General features: G+C 42.5%; 1 protein-coding gene across 10 annotated transcripts in view; it reads right to left on the bottom strand.

Moving 5' to 3' along the window:
• The window catches only part of SYNRG (synergin gamma), an 87886-nt gene extending 70226 nt beyond the window's left edge, over positions 1–17660 (bottom strand). For 8 of the 10 annotated variants that reach the window (XM_055130156.1, XM_055130159.1, XM_055130160.1 and 5 more), the window contains exons 1-4: positions 17543–17660; positions 12347–12387; positions 9374–9495; positions 397–527 (exon numbers count right to left, since the gene is read on the bottom strand). In XM_055130156.1, the coding sequence (XP_054986131.1) occupies positions 397–527; positions 9374–9495; positions 12347–12387; positions 17543–17628 (380 nt within the window). In that variant the 5' untranslated portion in view covers positions 17629–17660. The remainder of the gene's footprint in view (positions 1–396; positions 528–9373; positions 9496–12346; positions 12388–17542) is intronic. The other 2 variants (XM_055130157.1, XM_055130162.1) reach the window with 1 other exon arrangement.
• Positions 17661–20289: the final 2629 nt, after the last annotated feature.

The raw sequence follows: 20289 nt of genomic DNA, 5'->3' as shown, positions 1-20289 counted from the left end.
TGGACTGCCAAGTAGCTTTATTTCTCTGGTGCAAAGTAAGAGAGCTGAATTGGGAGATCTCCGAGTTTCCTTTTTCAAAGTTATAATAAAAGTATTTAAAAGAGTTTTAAAAGCCAACACCAGTTTTGGCTTCAAATCTGCACTAAAACACATACAGCAGTGAAAAAAATGTGTCATGGGGCTGGGGAGATGGTAAGATGGATGCTTGTCTTGCAGCAGCTGATCCAGGTTCAGTGCCCCCTGCACACCACATGTTCCCCCAAGCACCGCCAGGAGAGATCCCCGAGTGCAGAACTAGGACTAAGTTCTGAGTACAGTTGGGTGTGGTCCCAAAACAAAATACACAAAAGAACTATCCTGTATCTTTGTTACTCTAGAATCCTGGCGGTCTCTTACTGTTGCTCTTCAGCAAACTGCTTCTGCATGTCTGGAGTGTACTGTGGGCCCGGAGGACGCATTCCCAGGAAGGGTGCTTGACCCAGGTAAGGCATTCCTGCTGCTGGCATCGGGCCCATTGGTATGCCTGCCTAGAAGAAACAGTTACAGACTTAAAACTGGAATTTCTCCTTCTAATTATTAAAGATCGCTGCAATTTCTATAAAAATTTTATTCATCAACTATGCAACTAATTTTAATACAAGAGCAGGGGAAGCTCATCTTAATATGCTGCCCCTTCTATTTCCTTCACTGCCTTAAGAGGTGACCAGAGCTGACAGTCTGAAAGTCTGTGTATATAAAATCTTTCAGGGAGCACAAACATGCGAACATGCTCTGGGTGGCTCGCTGGTCCATACTCTGAGAAGAGGCATATCATAAATCTTTGAGATATCACAACATATGGCAGTTAACTGGCAAAGGGAATGAAATACTTTCTTGATATTATAGCATGCACACTTTCACAGAACATATGACTAATGACGTATCAATGCAATAGAATAACGTTTACCCAAGTGTTCCGGAGTAGAAACAGTTTACCAGGATTGTTACTCACAAAATCTGCTAACTATGATGACAATATGAAAATGATTAATTTTCACCAAGTAGAATTTCTCTACTCTTCCTCCTTCTCCCTGACACATTTCCCTCCTGCTCTCTGAGAAGACGCTGGCTGTCCCCTGAAGCCCGTCTCATTGGGAGACTGCTGCTTCTCCTCCACACTCCTACAAGTGGTTTTTTTGTCATGTCACTGTCATCCCGTTGCTCATCAATTTGTTTGAGCGGGCACCAGTAATGTCTCTCATTGTGAGACTTATTGTTACTGTTTTTGGCATATGGAATACGCCACGGGTAGCTTGCCAGGCTCTGTCATGCGGGCTTGATACTCTTGGTAGCTTGCCGGGCTCTCCGAGAGGGGAGGAGGAATCGAACACAGGTCGGCCTTGTGAAAGGCAAATGCCCTACCACTGTGCTATCACTAAAAAAAAAAAAAAAAAAGTACGGTCCCTTTTGCTTCTTCATTGGGCTTCTGTTCTCTCAATTTTCCAAAAACCGGAACTCCCTCACTCCCTCCACCCATCCCTCCCTCCGGTAATTCCAACTGTTACCATATAAGGTCATTCATTGGGCCAGCTTTACAGGCTAACAATTAAATCTCAGAAGAGATGCAAACCAAGCTGCAAAAATTCAAGAGTACATTGGTCTCCTGAATGAAATCTCCGGAGTGTCCTTGGGAGGGGGTGGGCTCAAGTCCCACAGTTTCGAAGATTGGGCAGCCGCACCCACAGCCCACAACTGCTGCCATGCCAACAGCCCAACTCCACTACTTCATGACTAATATCTGCAGAGATACCAAAATTGCAAGTGCACCAGTTTTCAGGCTGAGAACTCTGGGTTCTTCCTGGAGTGGAGGCAGGCAGCCTCCTTCGACTGCTCGGTACTTCTGGAAGCCTGACAGCCACAGCCACAGCCACATCTCACAACCCTTCTCATATACTCAGTCCAGCAACATAGCCTGGAGTTTCTGGCGCTTGCAGCTGCCATCTAGAGCTATGTGACACCTCCAAATTTGACAATACTGATATCCCAGTAGGAGTACACTAAATTTGATGGGAAAGTAACATAGAAGCCAACTATACTCAATAAATAATAACACAGAAGGCTCAACTAGCTTAGTAAACTCTAAGACATGTATTTAGTGACCCCGTGATGAGATACAACAATTTTCACAAATTTTATTTTACTCAAATATTTTTTGATAATTCCATTAGCAATTTCATTGTAATAAGCAGTATAACATATTTTGTGCCTATTAAGAGGGCAGGCTTGGGGTGAGGTTGGGGAAAGGGGGACATACTAGAAGGAAGGTCACACATTGGTGTTGGAATATTGAATGCCTAGTACTGTATTATGAACAACTTTGTAAACCAAAAAGTTGTTTAAATAAAGGGAAAATGAAAAAAATATTGGTAAGAGGTGGGGTGCCAAAAAAGATAGTACGAGGGTAGTGCACTTGCCTTGCATGTGGCTGACCTGGGTTCAATCCCAAGCATATGGTCCCCTGAGTACTGCCAGGAGTGATTCCTGAGTGCAGAGCTAGGAGTAAACCCTGAGCATTTTTGTTTGTTTTCAGGCCACACTGGGTTGTGCCAGGGCTTACTCTCAGCATGGTGCTCAGGGGACCACACATAGTAGCATGAAGTCACATCTCTCCAGCACTTTAAAGCATCCTCCCATCCTAATTTTTTTTTTTTTCAGGATGATAGTTGGTCTCATACTTCACAATGTTCAGGGATCACTCCTGACAGTTCTTGGGAATAGACAAGGGACAGCTGCATGCAAGGCAAATCTCTCAGGGCCTGCCTGAATTTTATGTTTTAAACAAACCATTTAGGTTACTTAAATTACATAAGTATTGTCATATTTTGGGTTTAAAGCCCTTTTAGCTCTGGGCCTTCAAAGGTGGAAAGCTTAGCTCTGTGCCCAGTGGCAAACTGCAGGCACATGACACAGTGATTAAGAAGCAATGAGACCCGCTTCCTTCAGTGCTAACATGTAACTACTTTACTCTTCACATTTATTCTCTCCCTTTTGTGTGTGTGTGACTTTTTCCTGAATCATTTGGGTGCAAGATGTATATTTATGCCTCTTCATACCTCTATTTAGTTTTTCATATTCTCATAATGTGTTTCCCAAGAACAAAGATATTACTGATCTGTGGTCTTTATTATGATAAAAAATAACACTCAAAATTACCTTTTGTTCCAAGCTTATGTACTGGTGTGTGGGAAAAAGTTTCATTAGGCTGAGGCAGTTTGCCACAAAGACTTTTTTCTTGGAAAAACAGAAATATTTTTCCCTTGAGTAAGAAAGCCTTGAGATAATCCCTACCCAAATCACAAATCCAGCCTCTTGTGAAGCTATTAAGACAAGAACAGGCAACTTTTAATTGCTTAGCCCTGGGCCTTGTATTCTTTATTCTGTGAAAGTTTAATTCTTATTCAGGGGTTGGGGAGATAGCTCAGTTGACTGAAACACATACTTTGCATGTAGTGGCCGATCCACACGGCTGACCTGGGTTCAATCCCCAGCACCCCATATGGTCTCCTGAGCTTGCCAGGAGTTATTCCTAAAGGCAAGAGCCATAAATTAAACCCTGAGAACTGCCAGGTGTGGCTGGAAGACAAAAGAAAACCCCCCAAAGCAATGGAATACAAAAATTAAGAGATCAAAAGGGAGAAACCTACAGAATCATCATCATTAGATACAAAGAACTTGACAAAATTCAGCATGGTTCATAATGTTTAACAAATTAAGAATAAAAGGAACTACCTTAATAAAAGCTATATACAAAAAAGCATACAATGAACATCATACTCTATGATAACAGAATAATAGCTTTTCCTCTCAAGATAGCCACCTTCACTTTCTATTTGACACAGTATTTCATGCAATTAGGCAAGAAGAATAAAAGGTACCCAAATTGTAAAGAAGTAAAAGCATGAGCTTGAAGATGATGCAATCTTTTTTTTTTCTTTTCTTTTCTCCAAGCTATGTTCAGGGTTACTCCTGGCTCTGCACTCAGGAATTACTCCTGGTGGTGCTTGGGGGACCATATAGGATGCTGGGGATTGAACCTGGGTCAGCCGCTTACAAGGCAAACGCCCTACCCACTGCACTATCACTCCAGCCCCAAATGATGCAATCTTTTATGTAGAAAATACTAACAACTTCATAAAAGATGTCAGAATAAACAAATTTAGCAAAGCAGCAGAAGATGTCAACTCACAGCAAAAACATCAAATGTTTGGTGTGCAGTGCCCTCTCTACACACCAAACACCAAACAATTTTGAAAAGGAAAAAAAAAACACAAAAATATATCCCATTTACAACAGCATCAAAAAGAGTAAAATACTTTGGCCAGAGAAAAAGAGCTCAATGGGCTGAGTGCATGCAGGTCAGGCACTGCCTTGTTCCCTAGCATTTGCTAGAGCACCCCGAGATAAAATAAACAAAATAACACAGAGGGAAATATTTAAGAATTAACCAAAGAGGGCAAAGACTTGTACAATAAAAAAGTACAAAATATTGGTGTAAGAACTAAACAACAACAAAAAGAAACATATCCTATATCAATTTTTGGAAGAGTTCACATTGTTAAAATGTCAGTGCTACCCAAAGCAATCTAAAGATGAAATCCCTATAAAAATGCACTAGCTTTTAATGAAAACAAATAAAACATCAAATCCATATGGAATCCCAAGGGACCCAAAATTGCCCAAGAGTTTTGAAGTGAAAACTAAAGGACGTGGGGCCAGAGAAACAGCCTAGACAGCAGACCTGCCTTTCACACAGCAGACCTGGGTTCAAGCCCTAGCACTTTATGGTTGCTGAAGTCCTGCCAGGAGTGATCCCTCAACAGTAGAGCCAGTAGTCAGTGCTGAGCACTTCCTGGTGTGGCTCAAAGAAACAAACAAAACACGGGACTGGAGTAATAATACAGTGGATAGAGCGTTTGCCTTGCAAGTGGCTGACCTGGCTTCAAGCCCCAGGATCCCATATGGTTTCCCCAAGCACCGCCAGGAGGAATTCCTGAGTGCAAAGCCAGGAGTAGCCTCTGAACATTGCTGGGTGTGATCCAAAATGCAAAAAACAAACAAAACACTAGAGGAATAACATTGTCTTATTTCCAAATTCTCTATTTAAAACTATATGTGATTAAAACAGTGTGACACTCACATAAAGACAGACATATTGACTACAGGAACAGAACACAGAATCTGGAAACAAGTAGTGGCATCTATGGTCAAATAATTTTAATAAGGGTACCAAGACCATCTAAAAAAAAACTTCTTTTTCAACAAATGCTGCTGAGAAAACTAGATATATACTGCAAAAGACTGAAGTTTGGCCTTTATAAAACACACCATCGAAGTTAATTGAAAACAAATCAAGAACCTAAACTAGTAAAACCCTTAGAAGAAAACAGCACAATAGCTTTTGCAACATATTTGGTAATGATTTCTTGCATATAACACTAAAGGCACTTGCAACAAATTGGAATTCACGAAAGTTCAAACATTTTGTATATTAAGGGACATTATCCATGAAGTAAAGAGCCAACAATCAGGAAATGGGTTTTGTTTTGGGGTCACATCCAGAGATGCTCAGGAGTTACTCCTTGCTCTGCAATTCAGGATTACTCCTGGCATGTTCGAGGACCATATGGGATACCAGGGATTGAAGCTGGGTTGGCTGCATGCAAGGTAAGCACCCTACTCTCTGTACTTATCACTCTGGCCTGGAGAATGCAGTTTTCTTTGCTTAAAAAAAGAGAATTGTGTCTTTAGTTTACAACTGGTCTATAACTTTTTGATTTGAAGTCTTCTCTTTTCCTACTCTTTTTCAATAAAATATTTGTATCAAGTAAAGCTCTCAGAATTTTCTTTGGACATTTTCCATTAGGGAAGTGCAAATTAAGGGGCTGGAGAATTTGTACAGCAGATAAGACACCTGCTTAGCACATAACTAACCTGGGTTTGATTCCTGGCACCCCAAATGGTCCCCTGATCCTGCCAGGTGTGATCTCTGTGCAGAACCAAGAGCAAGCCTTGAATATGGCTCCAAAACCTACATTTCAATTCCCTACCACCCACAAAATTTCTGTCTAAAATTCAGTTGAAATGCTAATAACAAGTGGCAAAAATCATAAAGGTAAGAGGCCAGAGCTGTGACCCAGTGGTAATATGTATACTTGGTATACATGAGACCTGTGTTTAAAACCTGGCACTGGGGGAAAAAATACACAAAAAGGGTGATACACAATGACCAAAGTTAAGGAAGCACCAGTAACTAAGAACTAATCTCTTAAATATAAGATAGCTTTGGTTTAAATTTCTTCTCTGAAATAAGTTTTATGATCTTGAAAGGATGACTGAATCTCTGTAGTTTCCTTTTTTATGAAAGGAAATAAAAATATATTACCTATATTAGCGTTATCATAAGAATTGGTACAATGTACACAGTGAATACAGCACATGTAAGTAATACATAGTGGTTATCACTGGCTATTATTATTCTATAAAGAATTTCTTAACAAGAATGGGAATTGCGAATCAATTAAAGCATGGAAACAGTCAGATAAGTATGAAAAAAAATAGCAAGTCACTAGAGTGATTACTTCTGATACTAAGATTAATAAAAAAAATTTTGCCACTTCTGGCTGAGTGCTAGATACAAAATTTTTAAAAAATTAAAAAAATATTTTTTCCTTTTAATCAAATCACTGTGAGATACACAGTTATAAAGTTGTTTGTGATTAGGTTTTTAGGCATACAATGTTCCAACACCCGTCCCTTCTAGCCTTACACAATTTTCTCATTCATTCCCTTCTATGTTTTACTCAATTCACAGGTATTACTGCATCCTATTTTACAGGCAAGTGGCAAAGCTCAGATTTGATTTTAGGGCTATCTGACACCAATGTATACACTAAAAAAAAAAAAAAAATCCTTCTTCCCCTACACACACTTCTTGTAGCTGTTCCTTTTCAATATCCTCTACTGACAACACTTTCTCTTAGATTTAAAACATGATATCCTGGTGTGAAGGTCATAGCTCAGGAAGTAGGGGTGCATGTCTTGTGTGCACAGGGAACTAAGTTCAATTCCCGGCACCAAATGGCCTCCAAGCACCACTGGGCCCAAGCACTGACCATTCCACCAAACTGGCCGAGTATCTCCAGAAGTACTTCCTGTGACTCCTGAGCTTGGAGGCCCCGTAAATTAAAATGTTAATTAATAAAAGTTGAAATCCTGTAGACTCTACCCTAGACTATTTTCTCCATCTGGATGTTCTTTCTTGGATGTTCTAAACTGATCACTATGGCATCAATTCACTTCTATGTGTGATTTCCAAATCAATAATTTTCAGCCAAGGGTGATAAATCTTGTGTTTCTGGTTATTTTGCTATCTCTGTACATTCCCACCTGAGTGTTGCACAGGGTCTTCAAAGTTGTGCACATTAAACAATTTCCCTGCAGTGGTACATTAATAAATATGCAGAAAGCAGGGAATACATTTGATACTACCTTCTTCGTTTTCAACAGTCAATCACTTAGCAAGTTCTATTGGTTTTATTTCCTAAATAAAAATCTTACCAAAAACATTTTTATTTTTTCTTTTTGGGTCACACCTGGCAATGCATAGGAGTTACTTCTGGCTCTGCACTCAGGAATTACTCCTGGTAGCACTCAGGGGACCATTTGGGATGCTGAGAATCAAACCCGGGTCAGCTGCAAGCAAGGCAAACGCCCTATCCACTGTGCTACCACCTCAGCCCAAAAACATTTATCTTTTATCCCTCTGTTAATACCCTAACAAACCTCAGGAGGTCACAAAGGTAGACCAGCAAGTAGGGTGTTTACCTTGCAGGTGGCCGAGCTGGGTTCAATCTCAGGCACCCAGTATGAACCCCGAGCCTCACCCAGGAGTGATCACTGAGTGAAGAGCCAGGAGTAAGCCTGTGCACAGCCAGGTGTGGCCCCAAAATAAAAAATGTAGCACTGTAATCCCATTGTTCACTGATATGCTGGAGCGGGCACCAGTAACGTCTCTATTGTGATACTTGCTGTTACTATTCTTGGCATATTGGATATGCCATGGGTTGCTTGCCAGGCTCTGCCGTGCAGGCGGGATACTCTTGGTAGCTTGCCGGGCTCTCCGAGAGGAATGGAGGAATCAAACCCGGGTTGGCTGTATGCAAGGCAAACACCCTGCCTACTGCTCCGCCCAAAAATAAAATAAAATAAACCAACATCTCACTAACAAAGAGAATATGTTTCCTTACACTTTCTCTTGCTCTTCCCTCTCCACTCCCATCATTCCTCACTTAACTCCGTAAAACCTTTCTGTAATATAAAACCAATCATATCATTCCACTGCTTTAAACCACTCTATGAGGGGGTTGAGAGACAGCACATTGGTAGAGTGTTTGCCTTGTACATGGCCAACATACCAACAGTTCAATCCAAGGCACCCAATATGGTCTCCTGGGCCCCACCAGGAGTGGTCCCGAAGTGCAGAGCCAGGATTAAGCCCTAAGCACCACTGGTTGTGTACCCCGACAAAAAAAATAATAAACCAATTAATGGCTCCCTAAACTGTTAGGGAAAAAATTTTAAAGATATAATATGTATATTATGGTCAACTATAGATATACTAGAAACTCACAAGTAAGATCAAGCTTTTGGAGACTTACCTTTTGCTTATTATACTTTGTGGTACTTTAGTTTCCTCATCAGAAAAATGGAAACACTACCTACCTTAAATGTAGTTAGAGGCATTAGATAATTCATTATTAAGAAGCCTCTGAGCCTTCCAAATTATTGGTTCTTTCAAACACTGCTGTTGTTTGAGGGCTTTTTTCAGTGGGGGGAAATCACGAGTCATGCTCAGGAGGCCTGGGGCCCCTCCTGGAGATTCTCAGCTGGCCTTGAATGTATTGTGGTGCTCAGTGTCCTCCAGGTGACACTCAGGGGACCATGTGCTGCCGGGAATTGAACTGGGGTTGGCCATCTGCAGAGCACTTGCCTTACCCCCTGTATTATCTCTCTGGTGCCAACACTGCTTCTGTTCTGAGCACAGTGGTACATCTTCTCAATGCAACTTCTTGGCACCACATCCCAGAATTTCTAAGATGTCTTGAATTCCTGATATTCTCACATCACCAGACAAGTCACCATATTTTCCTTAAGTGGCTTATCTTGTTCATTTTCCCCACTCTTATGAATGTATCATGTTATTTAATAGAAAGCCACTTAATTTGTGGTCAACACTTATTTCCATGTATCTCATTAAACCCCTAGCACGTAGCTCATTTTATGTTGATCCATAACAAACATTCGCTTTGTAAATTACGTGTAAAGAGACAAGTACCTGCATAGCAATAGGTCCTTGGGACATTTGAGAGCCATAATTCATTCCAATCATGCCTTGCATGTTAGGCTGCATGACAGAGACCATAGGAAATCCTTGTTGCTGCATTGGCATCAGGCCTGCTGAAAGATAAAAGTATCATTAAAGTCAGTGTACTTGGGGCTGGAGAGACAGCTCACTGGGCTGGTATACATGCTTGGTATGGGAGAAGTCCTGGTTTGATCTCCTGCATCACACAGTCCCATGAGCACCACAGGGAGCAATGCCCCCCCCCCCAAACAAAAACAAACAATAAAGGTAATGTGTTTCAAAGCTTCTTTAAAACCCTAAGTACCTAAAAGACTTGTTACTTAAGCAGGCTGGTCAACTGGGTTGAAAGAGCACAGGGCTCCACTGTGAGGCAGACTTCCAACTCTACCACTGACATTATAATCTTGAGCAAGCTAAAAAACTTCAACTGTAAGTTAAGACAATATTTATTCTGTCCATTTTCAGTGCATGCTTCCTGGATCACCTGCTCTAAGAAAAGCATTGCCTTGCAAACACCTGCTGGACACGCTCGCAAACAGTCCTGTGAGGGAATCCATGTTGCAAGAACTCAAGTCTTGTGCCAAAAAGCAGCACAAATTTGCCATCTATGTCTTAGAAACAGATCTTGGAAACAGCCCCACAAAATCCTCCGCTGCCTGTCATCCTGGGCAATGATGTGTGTACTGCAATCTCCAGCACTGAGCACAAGCAACACAGACCAGTGAGGTTGCTCCAGACTCCTGCTCCCACTCCCCACAGTGTGACTTTTTCTTTACTTTCCTTTTTTTTAGTTTCTGGGTACCTTCTACGCAGCAGCAGATAACAAATACAGTAGTGGTTAAGAATATAAGCTCTGCAGGTAATTTTAATTCTCAAGTGAATTGCTTAAGACATTTAAAAGCATAAAAGCAAACAGATGAAAAGTCGAGGGTGTGGCTGAAGTGACAAAGCAGATACACTGCATGCGTAAAGCCCTAGTTCAATCCACAGCACTGGGTGGAATTATAGGCACTGCCTGGTGTGGCCTTGGTGCCCACTTCTCAAGCTCCTCCCATAACAGGGAGAAGACCATTTGCAACAGTGGAGTGGACCCCCACATTAAAAAAAAAAAAAGGCAGCACAAGTTTTTGCTTGTTTGTTTTTAGCTTTTTTTGGTCACATTCAGTGATTCTCAGGGGTTACTCCTGTGCACTCAGGAATCACTTCTGACAGTGCTCAGGGGACCATACAGGATGCCAGGGATTGAACCTGGGTCTGCCATGTGCAAGGCAAATTCCTTACCTATTGTATTATTACTCCAAACTCCCGGTCCCCAAAGGTTTTATCTCTTGAAATCTTATGGCTACTCTGGCGATTGTTTCTTAAATGTGTTTTAAAAAATTAATGCATAATTTAAAAACTTCAAATGATAAAAAAGTTCTAACACATTTTATCTTTAAAAAAAAAAAGGCTCAAAATCAATTCCAAGTTTCAGAATAAAAATACCTTGGCAGCCTCCTGGCTCTCATGTTCTTTCACTCCTCAGATAGGTAGACTTTTTTGGTTTGTTTTTGGGCCACACCTGGTGGTGCTCAGGACTTACTTCTGGCTCTTCCCTCAGGATCACTCCTGGAGGGGCTCAGGAAACCATATGGGGTGAACCTAGGTCAGGGCGAACCTGGGTCCATGCTTACAAGGCAAGCGCTTTCCCTCTTGTTCTACCTCTCTGGTCCCTCATTCCATTAGGCAGACTTTTAAAGTTTATAAATATGCAAAATAATAAGAAGCACATAACTGTAATGCCTTTCTACAGAACAAGGTTCCAAGTTCTCGGATCTAAATCTGGGCCACATAAATAATGCATATAAGTGAACATAATGTAAAGAATACAACTGACCCTTGGAAAAATTTCCCTGAAACCAGACCCCTATCACTGATTATAATAGAAGACAAGGTCAGTTGAGCAACTAACCACCTGCTAGTACGCAATTCTATCTCCCTCATCTCTGCTGGGTGACCTAGAGTGTTACTCTAACTAGTTTACAATAACCCACAACATGGGCTTTGTGAGAAGGGCAGCTTTGTTTTCAGTAGTAGCTTGGCTTATCTAGAGGGGAGAGGGTATGTCAGACTGGGAGATGTGAGCAGAAATCATTCCTGCCAGGGTCAGGGGACCACATGAGATGCTGGGAATTGAACCCAGGTTGACTATGTGCAAGGCAAGTGCCCTACCCATTGTACTATCTCTTCGGCCCTGTTTATTTTCCGTGTGTGTGTGTGTGTGTGTGTGCGTGTGTGTGTGTGTGTGTGTGTGTGTGTGTGTGACTGCCGGCTTTACTCTCAGGGAATCACTCCTGTTGGGGGTTAGGGCACCACCTAGGGTCCTAGAGATTGAGCTGTATGAATTGGTGAATACACATGTGAATGTGAATACACATGCAAGGCACGTACCTTACCCACTGTACTATGGCTTTGGCCTCAGAATGTGCTATTTTTTGTACATAATTATAATAAGACAAAATTCATATCAAGGAAACATGGCAGTAGGAAAGAGATTCACTCATTCACTCAGCAAACACATACAGAGAATCTGTCAAGTTCCTTCAGCATCCTGCGTACTGAAGATACTGATGAGTGTAAGGCAGACATGGCCCCTGCCCTAACAAATATCACAAAACAAGACAGTAGAAAGATGTCAGAGAATAACAGCTCACTGCACTGCTGTCACTTGTCCTTTAACTCTGTACAAAAAGTATCCTTTGTTTATGAGATTAAGCAACAATATGTCAGCATAATGTTTCAATAAGCTTGGAAGAAATGATCCTTATTATTCTCCAAATTACACACTTTAAAAAAATTTTAATAATATAGGTTGAATACTATAGAAAAAATCTTACCCAATTCGACAGCAACAGAACTTACTATTTATGCATTTAGTAACCAAATATATAAACTTTCACGTACTTTGAGGGGGTCTTATTCCACCTGCAACAGGAAACATGAAGCTGAAAACAGAACAGAAACATATTGGAATCTTCATATTTCACATAAAACATGCCATTAAAAATAAAACAAGAAAACTTTCACACAGCTCTCTGAGAAAACTGTAGACAGCCACGGTGTCTGTACTGCGGTACAATTCTGAATCATTCGACACTAATACAGACTGAACATCCACAACAGAAAACCTATGAGCCTCCAGGGAAAATTTTTTTGTTGTTGTTTTTCTTTTTTGTTTTTTGGCTATTTGGGTCATACCCAGAAATGCACAGGAGTTACTCCTGGTGGTACTGGGAAACTGATCATACCAGGTAGCCGCATACAAGGCAAACACCCTACCTGCTGTACTATCAATCTGGCCCCATCTGGGGAATATTTTTTATATCAGAAGAGTCGGGTGCTGAAACTAGTCCTGGTTCTGCCGTTGGATGGCTTCCCTGATCCCAATTTTCCCCCTCAATATAATGAAAGGGTTCGATCAGATGCAGTTCAGTGAACATTTATTGGATGCTACTACATGAAAAGACTAAATTAGCTCACAATCTGGTTGAAGACACAGATGCGAGCAAGTAACCTTAGTATAGGACAGTGTGTACTAAGTACGAAGAGAGTCCAAAACACTAATCGAAATAAAAAGGATTCATCTTGGAAAGTTCTGAGGAGCTTATCTTTTTGAGCTGAATCTTAAAGAAAATAACAGAATATAAGTAGCTAAACAAAAAAGCTGAGGCCAGAACTGTCTGATTTAAGAAAAATGATTTAAACGTACATGATTAAAAAGCATATTAAAGAAACTTTAAGACCTCAATTTCTTTCAAATATTAAATAACTCCCTTCCAACCTCCAACAACCACTCTTCTACCTTGTCTCGCTATAAATCTACCTAATCTACGAACTTTATATTTAAAAAAAATCATAATACTTATCCTTTTGTACCTGGTTCATTTCACTTAGCATGTTTCAATGTTTGTCCATGTCATAGCGGCTATCAGAATTTCATTACCATTCATGTCAGTATCATATATGTGTATATTTGCATTTAGTTTATCCATTCATCTGTTGGCTAAAAGTTGCTTTTTAAAATATTTCTATTTGGGGGCCACGCCCAGCTGTGCTCAGGTCTTACTTCTGGCTCTGTGCTGAGGGATCACTCCTGGCAGGGGTCAGGGGACCATATGGCTGCATGCAAGGCAAGGGCCTTATTCCCTATCCTAAGCTCTCTAGCTCTCTATTGGACACAGGTTGTTTCCCATCTTTTTGTTTCATTTGGCTTTGGGGCCATGCCCAGCTGTGCTCAAAGCTTGCTCTTGCTCTGTGCCCAGGGATCACTCCTGGTGGGCCTTGGGGGGACCACATGAGGTGCCAGTAGTTAAACACAGGTTGGCCACATGCAAGGCAAGTCCCCTACCAGCCTACAGCAGAACTGGGAGCTTGTCCCATACATATCTCAATCAACCTTCTGCTTTGGTTACTTTTGAAATTAACAGGATAAGCCTTCTCTTGTTTTTGCTGTTGTTTGCTCATGGAACATTCCCAGCCAGGTGTTAGGGGGCCATGGAACCCAGGCCTTTTCCCCATGCAAAGCATGTACTTCATTCCCCTGAGCTCTCCTCTTTGCCCCTCGCCTTCACTTCTTAAGCCAGAACTGCTATTCAAATTCCCAATGCAACTCTTCCACCTAGACACACTTGAGTCCTCTAAATTGGCATACTTGACCACCAGCATCAGCTTGCAAGTCAGAAAGACTGGAAATCACTGGCCTACCGGCCAGTTTGCAGTTGAAAAGAACGCTGGTCAACCTCTTCAAAAAGATTGAAGAACTCTGTTCTGAACCAGTGTTTCTCGACTTCTTTTCTGACCATTGTCCTATCTACTGGTTGCTGGCCCCCATGGAATATCCTGTTTTATTTATTTTTTTTTGCTTTTTGGGTCACACCCGGTGATGCACAGGGGTCACTCCTGGCTCTGCACTCAGGAATTACCCCTGTTGGTGCTCAGGGGACCATATGGGATGCTGGGAACCGAACCCAGGTCGGCCACGTGCAAGGCAAATGCCCTACCCGATGTGCTATTGCTCCAGCCCAAATATTCTGTTTTAAATCACCTCAAACAACACAAGTGAAGTGCATCTTTCTAAAGAACTACCAAGGTCACTTCCAAGGTTGAAAAACCTTTACAAACTCCCTCTTAAAATGATTTTCCTGTTTATATTCAAGGCTCTCTCCTGTTTCTCAATTTCAACTCACAAAACCCCCATTTATTGCCAGTCCATCTGGTCCACCTCCTGTTCCGTCTGTCCCTAGGTCTTCCCACCTCTACAAAATCATCTCTTTTGATTTTTTTCACCCCTTTCTCTTTCTCCAAATGTGGCCCAGCTGGAATAGCTCATCTTTGTCTTCATAGTTACTTGCAAATATATGTCGAATGTTTCTTTTTTATGTATTTGGATGCATTCAAAGTAGAGGAAAGTGAAAATAGAAAATCCTTCAGTTTATTTTAAAATTTTTACTTCTTTTTAGTGTGTGCTGGGGATCAAACACAGTCGACCGCATGCAGGGCAAACACCCTACCTGCTATACTATTGCTCTGACCTCTTAAGGAGTTTATTAAAAAGCAGGAAAAAAGATTAGCTCATAAGTGATAATATATCAAAAAGACACAGGCTAATTGTTATCTAAAGATTCTTTTTTTTGCCATACTTAAAAATACTTCTTAGGTTCAACTTGACTTTTATGCAGGTCTATCATCTACCCACAAATAGCCCATTCAGGACACAAATAATAAAAATGACACAGCTTTTTACTTAGTTTCTCAGAAGTGAGACATCTGAGAAATGCAGTTAGGTAATAGTTCAATGGATTTTCTCCAGAAAAAAAAAAAAAGAAGTTACCAAGTTCTTCTCTCTTCCCCCTAAAATGTTTATGCTACCACAATGTTAGCTTCTTTATAAATTTACCCCAGCCCCCTCATTCATCATTACTCTCGAAAAACCGCAAGATATTTTTCCACATAGTATCTCAGCCTCAGAGTGTCTAATATATATGACATATTTGCCATATATTTTTCAAGGTAAGGGTCAGCTTAACCACTTTCTTTTGCTCATATCTTCCAGAGCAGCATTTTCCAACTGGGGGCCACAGGTGAAAATGATGGGAATGGGGGGCCATGGCGGGAGACTGGGGAACAAACAGCAACACCAGAATGACAGGAAGGAAACAAGGTTGGAAGGGAACCAAGACTGAAAAAAAGTTGGCCTCCTAGAATCCATCTGTGGCCCCTCATTTATGTTATTTTCACCTATAGCCCCTTGAACTATCCTGAGGGCCCTATAGTTCCCTATGGATAATGGCTGCTCTAGTGTTTTGGAACGCAAATATTACTACTCATGGGGTAAAAAAATGAAAACAAATCATTCTAATTGCATCATAATTTAGTTAGCATTTATTTATTTATTTACTTATTTGCTTTACACCCTGAAAGGCTCAGGGGTTCCCTCCTTGCTCTGCACTGAGGAATTACTTCTGGCAGTGCTCTGGGGACCATAATGGAAGCTGGGATTGAACTCGGGTCTATCATATGCAAGGCAATTGTCCTACCCACTGTACTACCGCTCCAGCCCCAAGTTAGCACTTATTTTTAAATTTTGTGCTCAAAGACCAACAGTATTAAAATACTATGAACCAGGTAAACTCAATTTTCCACAACTGAGGCCCTTCCTTTCCAAAAAGTTGAATACTGGGCCTAGAACACTATATTATTTTAAGGTTATATTCTCCCGTATCTTGTTGCCAGAATGAATCTTACTTTATCAAATGAATGTCATTCAACAATCGTTTAGAAACCATCACTTCACACAGAAAATAAAGATTATATATGTCATTTTATTCTCCAATTGCAAACAAACTTCTAACTAGCAGTCATTAAAAAAAAAAAAATCTAACTCTCGAGGGGCTGGAGAAATACTACAATGGGTAGGGCACTTGCTTACTCCGCCAGGAGTAAGCCCTGAGCACAGCGGGGGGTGGACCCCCCGAACTAAAAAAGTCTAACGAAATTGTAAGACAAGAGAGAGTACAGGGGTTATGATTCTTGCCTAGCATACAGGCACGGTCGCCCAGAAGTACTGGGAACACAGGAGTCACCAAGCACAGTCCCAGAACCCTCTTTCAGTGGCCACCTTCCCTTAAAGAGATACTATAAGACAAAAGTTTTAAAATTAAAGTCAAAAGAAGTGTTGAGGAAAGGGAAACAGGCTGCTCTTTTATGAGCAACCGCAGGAGGTGGTAACTAGAAACACTGTGCGTTTCTGTAGTGTCCAGAAATTAACATTGTATCTATTTCAAAACAAAACAAACTAACACTGTTCTCCCCCAAGCAATTTAGGATTCTGAAGACAACAAGCTTTCTCTCCAACGTGAATGCGGTATGCACTGGCATATATAAAAACAAAACAGAACTAGGTCATGCTAGAACTATGGGGGGTGAACACTCCCCGGAATAAAATATTTCCTGAAACGAGGGGCTTGTCCGGTGTTGCAAAGGTGATCCTCTCCCTCGCAGCCCGGGCTCGGAGAGCCACAGACAACTGCTGACACACGGTCGCGGGCTTAAATTAAAGTCTGGAAGCTTTTTGTTCTGCAGGCTGCGCTGACTGCAAGCCAGTGTTCTTAAGTACGCGTCAGGTCTCCGACGGCCCCTGTCCCCATTCAAAGGCCTGTAGCCTTCCCTGCGGCGTGGTGTAAGGAAGCGGAGAAAGGCCGGAGCGCTGCAAAAGCCGAGCCGCACGCACACACACGCAGCTCGCTTTGGGACCAGGTTTTTGATCCCCTCCCCACCCCCCGCCCAGTGCTCGCCGCGTCCCCGCTCGCCCCGGAGAGCCCCTCCAGGACCAGAAGCCGGGGGACCCTCCCCTTCTCCCCTCCGCTGCTCCCGGCCCCGAGCGCGCGCTCGCCCCGCGCGTCGGCGCCAGCCGGGAATCCCGGGAGCGGGGCGCCGGGATGCACCTGCCCCTCCGCCGGCGCCCGCCGCCCGGCCCGAAAGGCAGGGTCCGGGTAGGCGAAAACCGCCATAACCGTCCGCACCCCTTGCCGCGGCGGGCGCCGGGCCCGTGTCAGCGCGGCGGGGACGCCCGCGGAGCCCTGGCGCGGCCCCGACACCCACCTGCCTCCCCCGGCGGCCCCCGCGCCAGCTCCCGCGGGCCCGCCGCCGCCGCCGCCGCCCGCCGCCGCTCCCGGCCGCAGCGCCATCTTGCTCCCGGCTCGCAGCCGCCGCCGCCGCCGCCGACCCAGCTGACAGCTGAAGCCAGCCACTTCCGGGGCAGGCGCCGGCCCCGCCCTGCACTGCGGGCTGCCCACGCCCACGTGACTCAGTGCCCGCCCCGTCACGTGGCCCAGCGCGGGGCTCCGGGGCTTCGAGGTCCGCGACCCGTGCAGAATGAGGGAGGGAGGTCTCGAACGCCCGTGGCCCGCGAGCCCATTCATTCTCTCTGACAAGGGCCGCGGGCGGGTGCAGCGGGAGGCTGCACGGAAAAGCATCACGGTTTCTCTAGTTGAAAACCAGCAGCTGGGGTTATTGGAAACAGTAAGCTATTTTTTAAACCGGATGTTGGATATTCAAGTGTTCGTTATACATTTTACTCACAACAATGGGGATGGATCCTGAGCCCTAGTAACTCGAGAATGTTGAAGACATAACTCCACTTTTCCTCCGGAGCCTCTTAGCTTCTTTTTACTACCCATTCTGAGAGTGGAAGGCAGTTAAATGTTATTTTAGTAAACCCAAATAAATCTATTAAACCTTCCAAGTATTTGTTCTGTTATGACACCAGTAATCCGTTTTGCCTACACTTGCAAACAGGAGCAAACACAGTGCAGACTAACCCTACCCGGTTATAGTTTTACTGATTATTTCTTTTACTAATAAAATCGCTGTAAGCAAAACAACTTTCAAACCTTCAGTATGAATGTAAGCTTTTTTCAAGCCCTTCAAGCAATCTGCTAGCCTTTTTCTCTCTCTTGCCTTAGGTCTTTTACTGGGCACAAATCACTGGCCATTACTTAAAACCTCAGTATTTCAGAGTATGGACACTTTACAGATGAGAAAACCAGTCAAAACAATACCATTTGCCAGGTCATCCTTGCGAGTACTTTTTTTTTTCTAGACCAGCTATTCAATTAACATTTATATTTATTAATCTGTTTTTGTTTGTTTGGGGCTACATCAGGACCTGCTCTGGGCACCATATGAAGTGCTAGGGATTGATCTGGATGCTGGGCCACATATAATAAGCCAAGTGTCTTAACTCCTGTACTATCAACTCCTATATTAAGTTCATTCCTTTCTTTTTAAGTCGAATGTTGGTATTTTTGTGGCAATTTGTTCCAATATAAAGGCACCAAATTCAGTAATCAACCCATTGACAATCTAAGGTGAAACTGGTTTATCAAGCCACTTCTAAGGATGGGTGGTTATACAGAAGAAACTAAAAAGCCAAATAATGGGAATAATGTCCAGAACCACAGATGCAATATTTTTAAAATATTTTATTTGCACATTGACTCGTGCATGTGGAGGTTAAATTCAGGATATCAACGTTTTAAGACATTTTCAATTTGGATTGAATAATCTCCCTGTGATGTTTCAGTGTTTTGACCGTGTAAATTTATGTGCCAGATGAAGAAATAATACATGGATTAAATACTCGACTTGTATATGGCAGATCCCCATTTGAGCCATTTCAATATATGGTCCCCTAAGCACCACCAGGAGTGATCCCTGAGCCAAGGACTAGAAATAAATCCCAAGCACAGCCAGATGTGGCTCCAAAGCAAACAAAATAGTACACCCTATTTTTTTTCCTTTGTGGTGCCAGGGATTGAACCTAGGGTGCATACAAACGAAGCACGGGCTCTGCTACTAAGCTACATCTCCAGTCTAATTTGTTCTTTTATTTCATTGCCATCACTACATTTTAAAGGTAAGTTGTTATTAAGTCTTGATTTTCTAAGTAAATAACATGTCTGCTGAAGGAATATTTGTTATAAATTTACAACTTGCCAGGCACAATGCTAGTTACCTTTAGGGAGGAAGCAGTTTGGGCCATACTCCATGGTGCTCAGGGGCTATTCCTGGTTCTGTTCTCAGAAGTGACCCTGGAGGTAATTGAGGAATCACATGTGGTGCCAGAGATTCAAACTGGAGTTGGCTACATGAGAGGCATAGTGCTTGATATTTTGGGGTCATACCTGGCGATGCTCAGATGTTACTCCTGGCTCTGCACTCAGGAATTACTCCTGGTAGTGCTCAGAGGGCCATATGGGATACCAGAGATTGAACCCGAGTAGACCGCACGCAAGGCAAACGCTTCACCCACTTTAATATTGCTCTGGCCCCATGCTACGTTAATTTTGAAATAGTAATCTCCAATTTCATAAAGGAAAAAAGTCCCAAAAGCTCTGGGAATGAATTTATTTAACATCAAATAACTGGGTGGCCCCAGTACAACCCCTTAAGTTGTGCCCTTTTTATGTTGATAGGAGCAAACAAAAAGATAAGTCATGTGCTTATTTATTTTGGGTTTCTGGGCCACATCTGGAAATGCCAGGGGTTACTCCTGGCTCTGCGCTCAGGTATCAGTCCTGGTGGTATTCAGGGAACTATATAAATTGCTGGAGATTGAACCTGGGTCAGTTGCATGCAAGCCTTATCCTCTGTACTATCTCCTCACCCTTATTATTTTTTTGCAATTGACTCTAGTATATAAATTCTGAAGATGGACCACTTTAGTCTCTTCCAAAATATTCAAGATAAAGTCTACCTATCCTGGCTCTAGAATAAAAAAAATAAAACAAGAATGAGAGTTGTTGGTGAAAAGACTGCATTATTGCCAAGGGATTGACTTTTGACTA

The sequence above is a fragment of the Sorex araneus genome, chromosome 3 (genome assembly GCF_027595985.1).
Source record: "Sorex araneus isolate mSorAra2 chromosome 3, mSorAra2.pri, whole genome shotgun sequence".
Lineage (NCBI taxonomy): Eukaryota > Metazoa > Chordata > Mammalia > Eulipotyphla > Soricidae > Sorex > Sorex araneus.
The sequence above is the reverse complement of the archived record's forward strand: the minus strand, read 5'-3'. Positions and strand labels throughout refer to the sequence as shown.